This window comes from Blennius ocellaris (assembly GCF_963422515.1).
Source record: "Blennius ocellaris genome assembly, chromosome: 8".
NCBI lineage: Eukaryota > Metazoa > Chordata > Actinopteri > Blenniiformes > Blenniidae > Blennius > Blennius ocellaris.
The window spans coordinates 12,843,930-12,856,438 of record NC_137657.1 but is presented as its reverse complement, the minus strand read 5'-3'; the positions used below and the strand labels follow the sequence as shown (position 1 = coordinate 12,856,438).

Below are 12,509 nucleotides of genomic sequence, written 5' to 3'. Positions count from 1 at the left end.
AAATTACAAATTTATGGCAAACAAAGTGTTTGAAAGGTAGAGGTGCACAATGTGGTCCAGTAGATAGTGGATTTTTTTCACTCAGTTTAACAACAATAGTGTTATGTGGGCATTTGGTCATTCCAAGATGACATTGAGAAAATGTACATTGTTTTTATGATCTTCTGTGTTCAGTCGTGTATTTATTGTTATATTTAGATTTCAGAACCTGCTGAGCCTGTGTAATAAGGCATAACTCAACACGACCTATGACAATGGGGTCATGAGAGCTTTGAGTGGTTTCCAGGTGACCTTGAACAGAAGTGCATGCATTGCACGTCTTTGACATTTTCTTCTGTGTTGCTGTTAAGGGGTGTGTGCGTGTGCTTTTCTCACAGTTAAAAAGAAAATACTGATAGAAGACAGTTGTACATAGGGCGTGAAATAGAACAAATGTTATAGAAATGAAACAGGACACGTGATAAAAGCTTGATTGACGGTAGATCATGGGACGTCCTGCATTTCCTGTTGGAACTGGAGCCATTGCCCTTCAGAAAATTAAGATTTTCTTCTCCCACTTTTCTTTCTGTTTGTCTCTCTGTCTCTTCTCACAGCGGCAGACGGTGTGCCGGTCCAAAAGGATGGAGAGCAGGTAAGTGTTTCGTAGGCCCTCTGGCTCATCCATCCCGTTGGCCTCCTCTGACAGTGGACTTCACCCGGGGGAGCCAACGTGCCAACGTGGCCACCCCGTTGAGGGCGGCTTCTCAGGCAGCTACATGACGAGCGACAGCAGCTCTCCGCGCTCGCTCCATGTACCTCACGGCGCTATCGCTGGTAGATTAGTGAAAGTTGCTCACGTCTTGTCAATGTCCATTGTACACCGTCCACTACACTGCCCTGCCGGAGTCAGGGTGGCGTAGTGAGGAGACCGAATCGTCGCTGGTTTGGTCGGCTTACTTTTGATCTCTGTTGGCTTGTTGTTCACCTGAAAGGGTCACCGCTCAGTTGCTGGTTCAAAGTGGACCAGCGGGCGTCACTTTCACTCTTCCACTGACTTTTTGAACATCATTATTACTGTACTCCTCTCCTTTTCTCTCCTCTCCTCTCGTCTCCTCCATCCTCCTCCTCTCCACTGATCCCGTTATCCCGTTCTCTAAAGCCAATCCCTCTGAGACACGACACTGGAGAGGGAACCATTTTGGACTAAAGTGTAGAGAGCTCTACTTTTCCACCAAATGCACTGTGGACTGATTGCATCATTTATTTATAAATTGTGCCCCAGAATGCCCTTCGGTCCTGCGGAAAAAAGGCGCAGCCTCTCTCTCTCTCTCTCACACACACACACACACACACACACACACACACACACACACACACACACACACACACACACACACACACACACACACACACACACACAGACACACACACACACACACACACACACACACACACACACACACACACACGTATATCAGCGTTGTCAAGTCTGTTGGAAAAGAGCTCAGGAAGGCTCCTTCAAGGGGCCCGAGGTTTATCACTCAAGTGTGTAAAATCTCTCATCACACCCATTTCTCTGACAGGAGAGGAAGAAAGAAAGTGAGGGGGGAGGGAGGGAGGAGAGCAGCTGAGGGAGGAGGTGGGAGGAAGGAATAGAATTACAAGAAAGAAAAAAGAAGTGAAGAAAAGGACGGGAAGAGGCTGATATCGATTAACACAAGTTATCCGACGACATGCTGTGTGCAGAATGAACACTACCCAGGTCTCTTGCTATCACATTATTTGTCACTTTGCATTAAATTTCCTCTTCTTTACATGTTTGTTGACCAGGCATTGTCATTAACAAATTGCATTTAATCATGTGATTTGTTAACCTGCCATCCGTTTTTTTTGTTGTTGTTGTTGCTGTCTAGCATCAGAGAGAGCACAGAGGCAGAGGATTTGTTTATTTTAATATGCAGGTCTAGCCTGCTTGATTCATTGATTCTTGATCTGACTGAAGTTTGTCCAAGTTATAATCTCTCTCTTTGACTGTGTTTTTAAAATGTCAGCCTCCTAATTGTACTTTGTAGTGATGAATCTTTTTTTTTTTTTTTACATAGGTTAGGGTTCTTGTTAAAATATATAAAAAAATCAACCACAGATTATTGTTGTACTTTACAAGTAATGCAACTTTTTTCTTATATTCCATTTGATTTCAGAGAAAAGATTACTTCTACTTTATTTGGACATCAACCCTTTTTTTATATTTGTGGTTACTGGTGATGAATGGAGAATAAAAAATAAACAGTAAAAAATAAAAACTTTAATAGGAATAAATGTAGTGAATTCAATGATTTTAAACTGAATCATTTGTTGAAAGAGGTCAACTAATTGATATTCAGTATGAGTAATCTTGTGCAGTTGTGTATAAATGTGAGGGAGGACATTCAGCAGCCTGGACCCAATGAACCCTCACTATAAAATGCCTGATGTTCATCTGCATCAGCTGAATTTATGAAATTTATCCAGATTCATGTTTAAAGTTTTCATTATGGTTTTGGAAGTAGAAGAAAATTGAATTCCCAGAACTCAAACTTGGAGCCAGTGTGTTTTGTTTTTCCACCTTGCCTTTGGTGGCAAAGTTAATGATTCTGTTTGTGAAGGTGCTTTTTCCACTGTGAACTTCAAGATTAGGTTTCACATGTCTTCTTGATCACATTGCTCTCTTGTGGTTCTATCTGCAGTTAGAGAACTATTTAACAGAATATTTCAAACATAAGTAACACAAAACATGATCAACACTATGCCATCATTGTCAGTGATCACATGTGACATGTAACATGTTAAAGTGTTACAGTGAAACAGTTAAACACTTAAAACCATTGATAATTGTGGGGGGCATACTTGGGGGCAAGACAGGGGCAGGTGGATATTTTTTCTTCAATAAGCAGGCTTAATTCTGGATGTATCTTGATGTCACTTTGAGGATATCTAGATTTTAAAAAATCTAAATATGTGTCCATTAGCAGCTGGCTATGGCTAATGTAAATGACCATTTAAATCCTGTGTATACGATCACATTTTCAAAGATATGTGATAAATGTTGGTTCAAATTTCACAGTATTCCGTTTAGTTACCTTTTTTCCAGCCTCCATTGTGTTTAACAGGTGAAAATATTTCCACACAGCCAGTACCTCCCCAGTGTCCCCAGTCTAGTTAGTGTCAGTCCAGCTGATAGAAAGAAAGGACAGAGCAGAGGCGTCTGCTTATCTGCTTTGTCCTCTGCATCTGCCCTCACCACACACACACACACGCACACACACGCGCGCACGCACGCACGCACACACACACACACACACACACGCACACACACACGCACACGCACACGCACACGCACACGCACACACACACACACACGCTCGCACGCACGCACGCACGCACGCACACACAATTTTCCGCTGGCTTTCAGTGGTTTTGGCAGCGCATGTAACTGAAGAGGAAACTCATTCATCCAAAGCATATTCACTCTGCTATACATAACTAAGCAAATATAAACTGATCCCTGTCTAATCCCCTCCCCTCTCTCTGTCATTCTGGATCTTGACTGTTGCCTTTCCTCATTTCTGGAAAGTCCTGTCTCTCTTTCTCTCCATTTTCCCTTTTCCTTCACTTTATTTCTTCCCCTGCATGCGTGATCTGCTACCACTCCTCTGTCCCTCTCCCGTCCCAATGCATGTCAATATCCTCTCCGTCCTGTCGCTCTCTTACTCTTTCCCGCTCCTTCTTTCCCCATCCCTCTCTCCTCCTATTTCTCTTCTCAGCATGGACGTTCAGAATTTTCATGGGAAGGAATCAATGTAAGTGTTGTGGCATCATTCCTTCATCTACTATTCCTCCTCTACCTATCTTTTGGTTTCCTTCACCTATTTTGTTTTCAATCACCCTTCTAGCGATCAGACCTTTCTCCCTCACAGCCTCCCCTCCCCACCTCTTCAGCCGTACAGTGGGTCTTGCGGAGCTTGCACCGTAGTGAGCACAATCACAAACACTTAGAGCGATTTTACAAAGCACGCTGTAACGTGGAGTCAGGATTGTCATTATGCGAATGTTTGTCTCTTTGTTATTAACCCGTCATCTCCATCACTTCTCCTCTTCACTCACACACCGTCTCGATGTCTTTGTGTGCCCTGCCACACCATCCATACCTCCACGCCCCCCCCCCCCCCCCTCCTCCATTCCTCTGTCTTCTCCCCCTCCAGCTGTCTATGGAAGACACCACATCGATCTTGCCTCGGCTGAAGAGGAACTCAAACGCCTATGGCATCGGGGCTCTGGCTAAGTCTTCTCTGTCAGGTGTGTCAGGTGTGTGTCTGTGATGTAACTGGTAAACGACCCCATGTTGGCTCCGTCCTCTGTGGGCGCAGGAGTCAGCATGGTACCCTATACGGGTTCCCCTGAATCACTTCCTCTCCACACTGTTCTGACAGTCAATAGCTCCTCATGAGTCATTGGCGGGAAAAATCCACAACACAAACACACAACGCGCACACACAACGCATCTTCATGCAGCTTGTTGATCAAAGGAAACGGTGAGTGGGAAGTGTAGGGTTTTATTTTTAATGTTAAGTGGTTGTGACTTTGTGGTGTGTCCAATAAGAATCAGTGTGGATCTAACTGTATTAAGCGCTGTGTTGATCAGAGTAAAGTGCAGTGTAGTGAAGTGCAGTGGGGTTTTTTTGGGTTGTTTTTTTTGGTTAAATCCAGCTGTTGTGTGCTGTGCAGTATATCTGAGTGAAGTGAAATCCATCACAGTGTAGTGTAATGAAGTGCAGCAGCTGCACTGTTGTTGTGTGGTACTGATTTGTCCTATTATTTATTCATGAATTTCATCTTCATGCACCGCCATCAGAGAGTCACACAGCCAGGGATTTACAGTATGTGTCATCATATGTTGGTCACATGACGTATTGAGCAGTCTTCACGCAACCATGGGTTGTTATTAGCGTGGTCGCTCGAAATTATGTTCTTATGTAAGGAGAGGGGAAGTTCAGCAGCTTTGAGTTGAGTTTTCAGGCGAACGGCACGGAGTAAGAGAGGCAATTTCTGCTTAGCCAGCGCAGCTTAGCAGAGGTGTGAAAAAGCTATCATGTCAACAAGCCAACCTCTCATTACTCATGCCACACGGGCACATCACCCCAATTAACCCGCTCCGTCCCATGATGCACTTTTGTCAGACAAGACACATCCATCGCCTCCTCTCCTCCCAGTACAGCCAACAGGTGATGGCTCAGTCTCATTAAACACAACCATTGTCACTCAGTTACTCATATAATCATTGTCACAACACCCTCATCCATCTGCGGATGCTTGAATAGTAGGATTTGACTAAAAAGGTTTTTCTACTCCTCTTAGTCTTTTACCAATTGTGAAAACATTAACATAATACAACGTTTATGTTCCCGAGGACGCAAGAGATGTAAAGTTAATTGATGCTTCTTAAATTGACAACTTCAGGATGTATCTTTTCTGTCAGTAAATTAAGTTGAAATGGATATTATCAGTTCAAATTCATTGGTTTGGTGTACAGTTGGCACTCTGGAGTGTCACAATAATAATACTGGAGGTGTTGATAAAACAGACATTATAATATACTCAAACCAACTCCAGTCATTTTCTGGGGTATTATGAGCTGAAGATGTTCCCAGACAGATTCAACTAACTTTAATTTCTATGGCAGCAATTACAACATAGTCCATTTATAGCACTTTATACTTGAGTAAAATAGACATGAGCACGCATAGGCAACAGTGGGAAGGAAAAGCTGCCTTCTACCAAAAGGATGTCTCCTGCAGAGCCAAACCAGCAGGGCAGAAATCAACAGACATCAGCTAATTAAGAAGTTGCAGAGTTGGAAGTACTGAATCCAAACTTTCCATTCTACTCCCAGAGATCGTGCTGGAAGGTACTGATAGGGGACAGAAACAAGAGATCGCAGATTAGATTAGAGAGCCACAGTCAGTCAGTGACATGTAATGGTGACATGGCCGTGTATTGCAAGTGTATCCCTGCCATGTAAATCTTTGCTGCGTAACTACATAATGTTCCAGGAGGACCTCAGCCAGCAGTAATGGCTTTATCAAAAGAGGAACGTTTTTAAGTGTGGTCCTGAAAGTAGAGTCTGTGCTACTGATGCTGCAATACTGATCATCCAATTAGAGTCCATCAGCTGTAAAACCAGATTATCAGCCCTATCCTACTACATATCCATATTTTCATGGGCCATCACAACCTCCATTACTCAACGGCAATATAAACTTGACTCTAACAGACCTATTGTTTGTGTCTCTTTTTTCCCCTTCTGCTCCTCCCATAACCTGATTTACCAACAAACTCATCTTTTCACCCTCTTCTACTGCTTCCCTCAAATTCTGTTATCTCAACCTTCAATCTGCCTCCTCTCCTCCGACTGTCACCCTCCTCTCCGTCTCGTTTTCTTTCCCCTCCTCCCCTTTCTCCTCTCCCTCTCCTCCCTCATCGTCCCACGTTCCTCTGCGAGCAGGAGTCACACGGACTATGAAAGAAAGAGTGACGAAGCCCACGGCCATGGCCCAGGGTCGCGTCGCTCACATGATCGAATGGCAAAACTGGGGCATGTCGACAGTGGGTGCGGGCGGGTTGCCCCAGGCCCGCATCACCACCCAAGAGCGGGAAAAGGAGCGGCGGCTGGAGAACGACGCTTACAGTGACCTCAGCGATGGAGAGAAGGAGGCTCGTTTTACTGCAGGTCGGACACGAGCACACAGCCGGAGGCGGGCGGGCCGCGGCGCCTGCTAACTGTCATCAGCAGAATTATTAGCTTATGACTTCACTTGTTTGGATTTATGCCAGATATTCACTCAATTAACAGGATGCGGGCTCCTCACAATATCCCTGACTCACCCTTTGGCTTGCGACCTCAGGTATCCTGCAGCAGTTTGCTATCTCAGAAGCAACACTACTGGCATGGTCGTCGATTGACGGCGATAGCCCGCGGTCGGGATCAAACCAGGGCAGCGTGGCTCACTTGAGCGAGGTCAACCAGGAGAGCATCACCAGTCGAGGTAAGGACTCCAAAAAGAACTTCCGGTAAAAGGCTTGATTACTGTGTGTTACTGTGGAAGTGATCACAATAAGGTAAAGGATATGTAGAAAGAGAGAAGAAAAGCCGAGTGCTTCACAACCGGAGAATAAAAATAAGAGGTAATAAAAACAGCGAAGGTGTGACATAAGAGATCGTCTGGATTATTAAAAAACATGAGAGAAGCTTATTTGAATAAAAAAAAGTGACAAAGCACCGAGACCCTGAAAGGAGAAGCGGGTTACATTTGTCTTTAACGATCCATCAGACAGGCAAACATATGTGGTAACAGTTACATTACCGATGTTTATTCTAAATAAAACAAATTGTAAATGTGAGACAGTCTTTGAACATATCATTGAATAGTTTTCATGAACAGCGAGACAGTTGCTGATGTTTTGTTTACCTTCTTACTTTTGGCGAAGCACGACTTCATCCCAACCAGTGCTTTTGATTGACGCAGCGACCTTCAACAGTCAGTTTTTGCACATTATGAAGAAGAACCACAGTGATCATGCAGTAGTGAGTAGTCAATATTCCGGGGTAATACAGTGTGAAATAACTCCAATTTAGGAAATGTTTATACTAGAAATGGTCACTTTAAAGCTTTCAATTCCTTGAAATGTACAAGAAGGATGATTATTCACACTTCAAAGTCTTGAAACACCCTTTGAAATTTAACGTCCAAGTATTTTAATGAGTACCCTTGATGGGCCATTCAGGGACCTGTCTCATATCGGCTTAAAAATATTTATCTTAAGGATGAAATCTACTCTGAGGAGTATGAGTAACCAGTGTAATGAAGCTAAAATTGGGATGACATTTTGTTAATCAGTTGTCTCACAACACAACTTTATAATATCAAGTACAGTTGAGACAAATGTGTTTGTTTAGCAGTCAGCACAGTGGGTTACATCAATCTACAAAAAACTTCCAGATTTTGAGGAAACAAAACTAAACAAAAACTAGGTGTATGATATTCTATGATATGATTTTAAAACAGAATGTTCTGTCCCCTGGATGATACTCTACAGTATGTACACAACTGGAATTCGCTTTTGCTGATTTTACAATATTGTGTAGGCAGTGCATTTATCATCATAATTCATTATTGTCAAATGGTGGATTTATACAAGCGTGCCAATTAATTAAGCATACATGTTTTCCTGGAATTAAAACATGATATAATTAGTATTCAGTACCAAGACTGAATTCAAACAAATCCTCTGTTTTATATTTATTGATGCTGGATCAAAATGATTCAGTCGGTTGTGTGTGTGTGTGTGTGTGTGTGTGGTTTTTTTTTAGGATTTCCTGACCAAACCACATCGTGTTCTTCCATCCATCTGCTCTCCCAGTCTGAAGAGCGCTTAACAGCAGCTGCTGCTATTTCATTTCTTTTTTTTTTCAGATCAGATATTGCACCACTCCTCAGCAGAGGTGTGGCCTCACACGTACGTCTCCCAGGGCCACTACTGCCTCTCCTCCTCTGACGCCTGGGAGCCGATCAACAACGATCCCTCCGGTGTGGCGTCTCCCCCTGCCGGCTCTTACGTTATGGGGCCCGACGGGTACGACGGACAGGCGGCAGCGCACTTCCTGTCTCAGCAGCAGCAGCAGCAGCAACAGCAGCAGCAGCAGTTCAATCTCCAACAGCAGACCCAACTACAACAGCTGCAGCAGATCCAGCAGATCCAACACTACCAGCAACAGCAGCTTCTGCAGTATCAGCAACAGCAGGTGATGGATTGAGAGCAGGTGGAGGCCCGGTGGTGTGTGGCTGAGATTTAGTGCTGCTCTAAGTCACTACAATAATGCATTAACCTTGAGGACACAACTTGCGCCAGAGAAACAGGGGATGGATTCAAAGAACTGCCAAGCTGTAATTTTCATATTGCGACTCATGATTTATCTCCTCAGAAAACTCTTACCTTGCAGGTTTCTCTAAGAGCCCCAAAATGATTCCTTCACTGTGATTAAGTAATAATAGTGGCAGTGAAATAACCACAGAGCCGAATTTATGCTTTTTTTTTCCTGTTTAGATTTCCAATCACATAAGTCAAGAGCTTTGCCCAAGGAATGGCTGACTTACACAGCAAAGACACCATGGAGCAGTTCTTTAACATGTTCATTGTGTGCTGTGACCTTGGGTGCCTTGAAAGGCGCTGATAAATAAATTGTATTATTGATTGTCAATCTTATACTGGGTATTCGTTTAAATACCACAGCCCAGTGTGTTATCTAAGAGTATTTCAATACTCTAAATTCAATCTAAAAGGCATCATGCTCCATTTATAAATGATAAAATGTTTTGAAAATCTTTATACTGAGCAACGTCACACATGTCTAGAAGGAAAGTATCTAGGCTTGATTTCTGTCAAAGTTTGACCACCACTGTTCTACTTTATAATGTTTTATTTGCAAAAAAGTCCCCTAAATATGACTTACGTAAGGCATTGGGTGCATTCTTTGCTCAAGCACATTCCTTCATAGTTTACATCAGATTCAAGTTGAATATATCAGTGAACCGACTGTAAGAGGTGCGAGGGGGAACATACCTGCAGCATCTCAATGTGCAGGCTTATGTATATGTTCGTGACTTAAATAGAAAATAGAAAATGGTTTTATTCTGTGTATAATAGTTGGAAAGAAACAGAAAGACATGTTTCACAATGGGATTCGGTTGCCTGATAAACCGCAAACTACAAAATTAATTCATTTTAAAAATGTGACTGTTTTAAAATGCCGTTTCAATGTGTGTAACATGTGAAATCCATAAACAATTACTAGTTTTCAGCTTGATCAAGCTTTGATCCTGATTCGTGGAAGAGTGTTTTTATTGTTTTCTCTGGCACCCTTCCATCCCAGGTTGAGAACTGCGAGTGTAAATGAAATATTTTCTTCTGCACTGTGACCCTGTTTTCAAACTACTCTGCACTGTCTCACCTCTGACACAGCAAGGTGTCATCAAACATGGACTAAAGCTGGCGTACACGTTACAAAGGAGTGACAGATCTCAGTTCTCTCTGTTCTTCACACCGCTCGGCCCTCACATTTCCTGATCACAATCTCATCCTTGTTTGTTTTTTTTTGTTGTTTTTTTTCCTCTAGTCTCTGGAGCACAGGCTGCACAGTGCCAACCACTCTTTGCAAGCGACGCCCAACAGCACCATCCACAGTCTGGTTCATCCCGTTCACCCTCCGTTGGTTGATCTGTGGAACACGGGCCAAATGGAGGCCTATCAGGCGGAAGCCGGCGGCTACATGGGCGTGGCGGCGGTGGTGGAGCCGAGTTTGTGTGTTCCCTCCGGAGAGGAGATGGTGGGATCAGAACACTCCCCACTACTGGAGCAGCAGGAGGAGGATGTCAAGGTGAGGTGAAGATGGAGTTTGATTACGTAAAATGAGCTCTTCCCCTATTAATATTTTATTTTGTGATTTGCTGAGCAAGCATTGTGAAAGATTTCCTCCATTGACTGCATCTCACATATCTTTTACGATGCACGCTGCAAAGTGTAAACATGGATTTGATTTCAGTTTGGTTTCAGTTCATGAGAGTGTGTTGCAAAACAGACCTTTGATTGTTGATAATTTTTATCAGCTTGAATAAAATAATGGCCATTGATTAAAAAGAAAGAAAATACAGATAGAAGCTGGAGCCTATGCAAATGTGTACAAATAGTAAATATTCCTACTATGTATGTTTTTGGACTGAGAGAGGAAACCAGAGTACACGGGGGGGGGGGGGGGACAGACACATTTAGAGGGAAAGCATGTTATTGCTACATATAAAGGTCCTTTAAACCCAAAATCAAAGTGAGGATATCTCGTTGTGAGGAAAAAGTGCTGACCACCACCATGAAACAGTTTTTTAATGGAAAAGGTTTCAGCTGCTGAGTCAGAAATGCTGAAATGTTTGAACCGGTGACATCTAACACTGGGATTACTATAGTTTATCTCACCAAAGAGCCAAACAAGACAAAATGTCATAAAAGAAAGAAACTGTCAGAAAGTGTTAAACCTTTCAGAAGAAAAACAGCAGCTTATAAGACAATACCTCCACAAAGTCAAGCTGATTTGTGTGTCTGTGTAACATATTAGATGAAGGTGGTGAGCATGTTGAGAAGAGGCTCGTGGGATAAATCAGTTTATAGAAATATGAAAAACAATTTCATTGATGAAATGAAACCTGAAAATATGTCAGAGTTTATTTAGTCAATTAGGAGTCAGATTCATGGTGCAAAGCAAAGTTGACTGATCGTTCTGTGTGTGTGTGTGTGTGTGTGTGTGTGTGTGTGTGTGTGTGTGTGTGTGTGTGTGTGTGTGTGTGTGTGTGTGTGTGTGTGTGTGTGTGTGTGTCTCTATCGGTCCCTCCTCTTCCAGGAAGAAGAGGTGACACTGTGCGTGGAGCCTGAGTCGGCCACGCTGACTCCGCCCACACAACAAGGGGATGCCTCCGGTGGCAGTAGCCCGGGACAACCGCCAGCGGAGCCAATCACAGAGCGGAAGGCCTCCGATGTCACCTCCGGCCTCATTCAGACACTAGAGGAGAAGGAAGAGGAGGACGGGGCGCCACCTGCTTCCATGGCAACCAACTGAGGTCCTGGCTGTCAGGGGACTCCTTATTAGAAACTGAACGGGGAGTCTGCGAGGAATAAGCGTAATATTACAACATATATCTATTAATCTGTTCCTTTTCAGGTATCAAGAACACGACTTTTTGGTTGCTAATTGAATTCTTCAAAATGATGAGAAACAGATTTGGATGTGGACTCAAAAATGAGACAAGAGCTGATGCAACAAAGGACACCTACTTCTTTGTAAGCCTTACATCCCAAAGGTAATTGAAGAGGAGGTGGAGGAGGAGGAGGAGGAGGAGGAGGAGGAGGAGGAGGAGGAGGAGGAGGAGGAGGAGGAGCACCATCTGACTTGAGTATTCCCTTTAGGGAAATAAGACCACGTTGAAATGAAGAAGATGGGAGTGGAAACATGCATGCTTTTTATGAGGACAAGCAACTCAACCCTGTCATCGTCTAATCATAACAAAAATCTACGTAAGGAAACATTATAATAAGAGTAATTTTGTAATAAAGAAAAAAAAAAGAACCAGAATCTATGTATAAGTGTATGATAAAATATAACAGTTTTCCCCTGGGAGAACTACTCTGTTTACAGCTGTTACTCAAAACATTGGATCGTGTTTAATCAAATGTTGCATCAAACCCATAAAGTATACTTTATTATTATCATCCCATGCAAAATTACAAATCAAAGTAATTCAAATAGGCTCAGAAAGTCTCAAGCATTTCAGTGAAATGCCGCTTAACCGTCTAATAAAATGAATTTCTCTATGATGTTGTGGCACCAGGATGCCCGAGGCACAACCCAGGGACTGCACACCCTAAACACTGCACAGATAAGGATTGTACTG

General features: G+C 43.1%; 1 protein-coding gene across 1 annotated transcript in view; it reads left to right on the top strand.

Moving 5' to 3' along the window:
- fam131bb (family with sequence similarity 131 member Bb) overlaps positions 1–11,688 on the top strand; it is a 38,735-nt gene extending 27,047 nt beyond the window's left edge. Inside the window, exons 4-11 of the mRNA XM_080500843.1 lie at positions 594–631; positions 3,783–3,818; positions 4,221–4,323; positions 6,521–6,745; positions 6,921–7,061; positions 8,490–8,818; positions 10,190–10,450; positions 11,462–11,688. Of these exons, the coding sequence (XP_080356969.1) occupies positions 594–631; positions 3,783–3,818; positions 4,221–4,323; positions 6,521–6,745; positions 6,921–7,061; positions 8,490–8,818; positions 10,190–10,450; positions 11,462–11,677 (1,349 nt within the window). The 3' untranslated portion in view covers positions 11,678–11,688. The remainder of the gene's footprint in view (positions 1–593; positions 632–3,782; positions 3,819–4,220; positions 4,324–6,520; positions 6,746–6,920; positions 7,062–8,489; positions 8,819–10,189; positions 10,451–11,461) is intronic.
- The last annotated feature ends 821 nt before the right edge of the window (positions 11,689–12,509 follow it).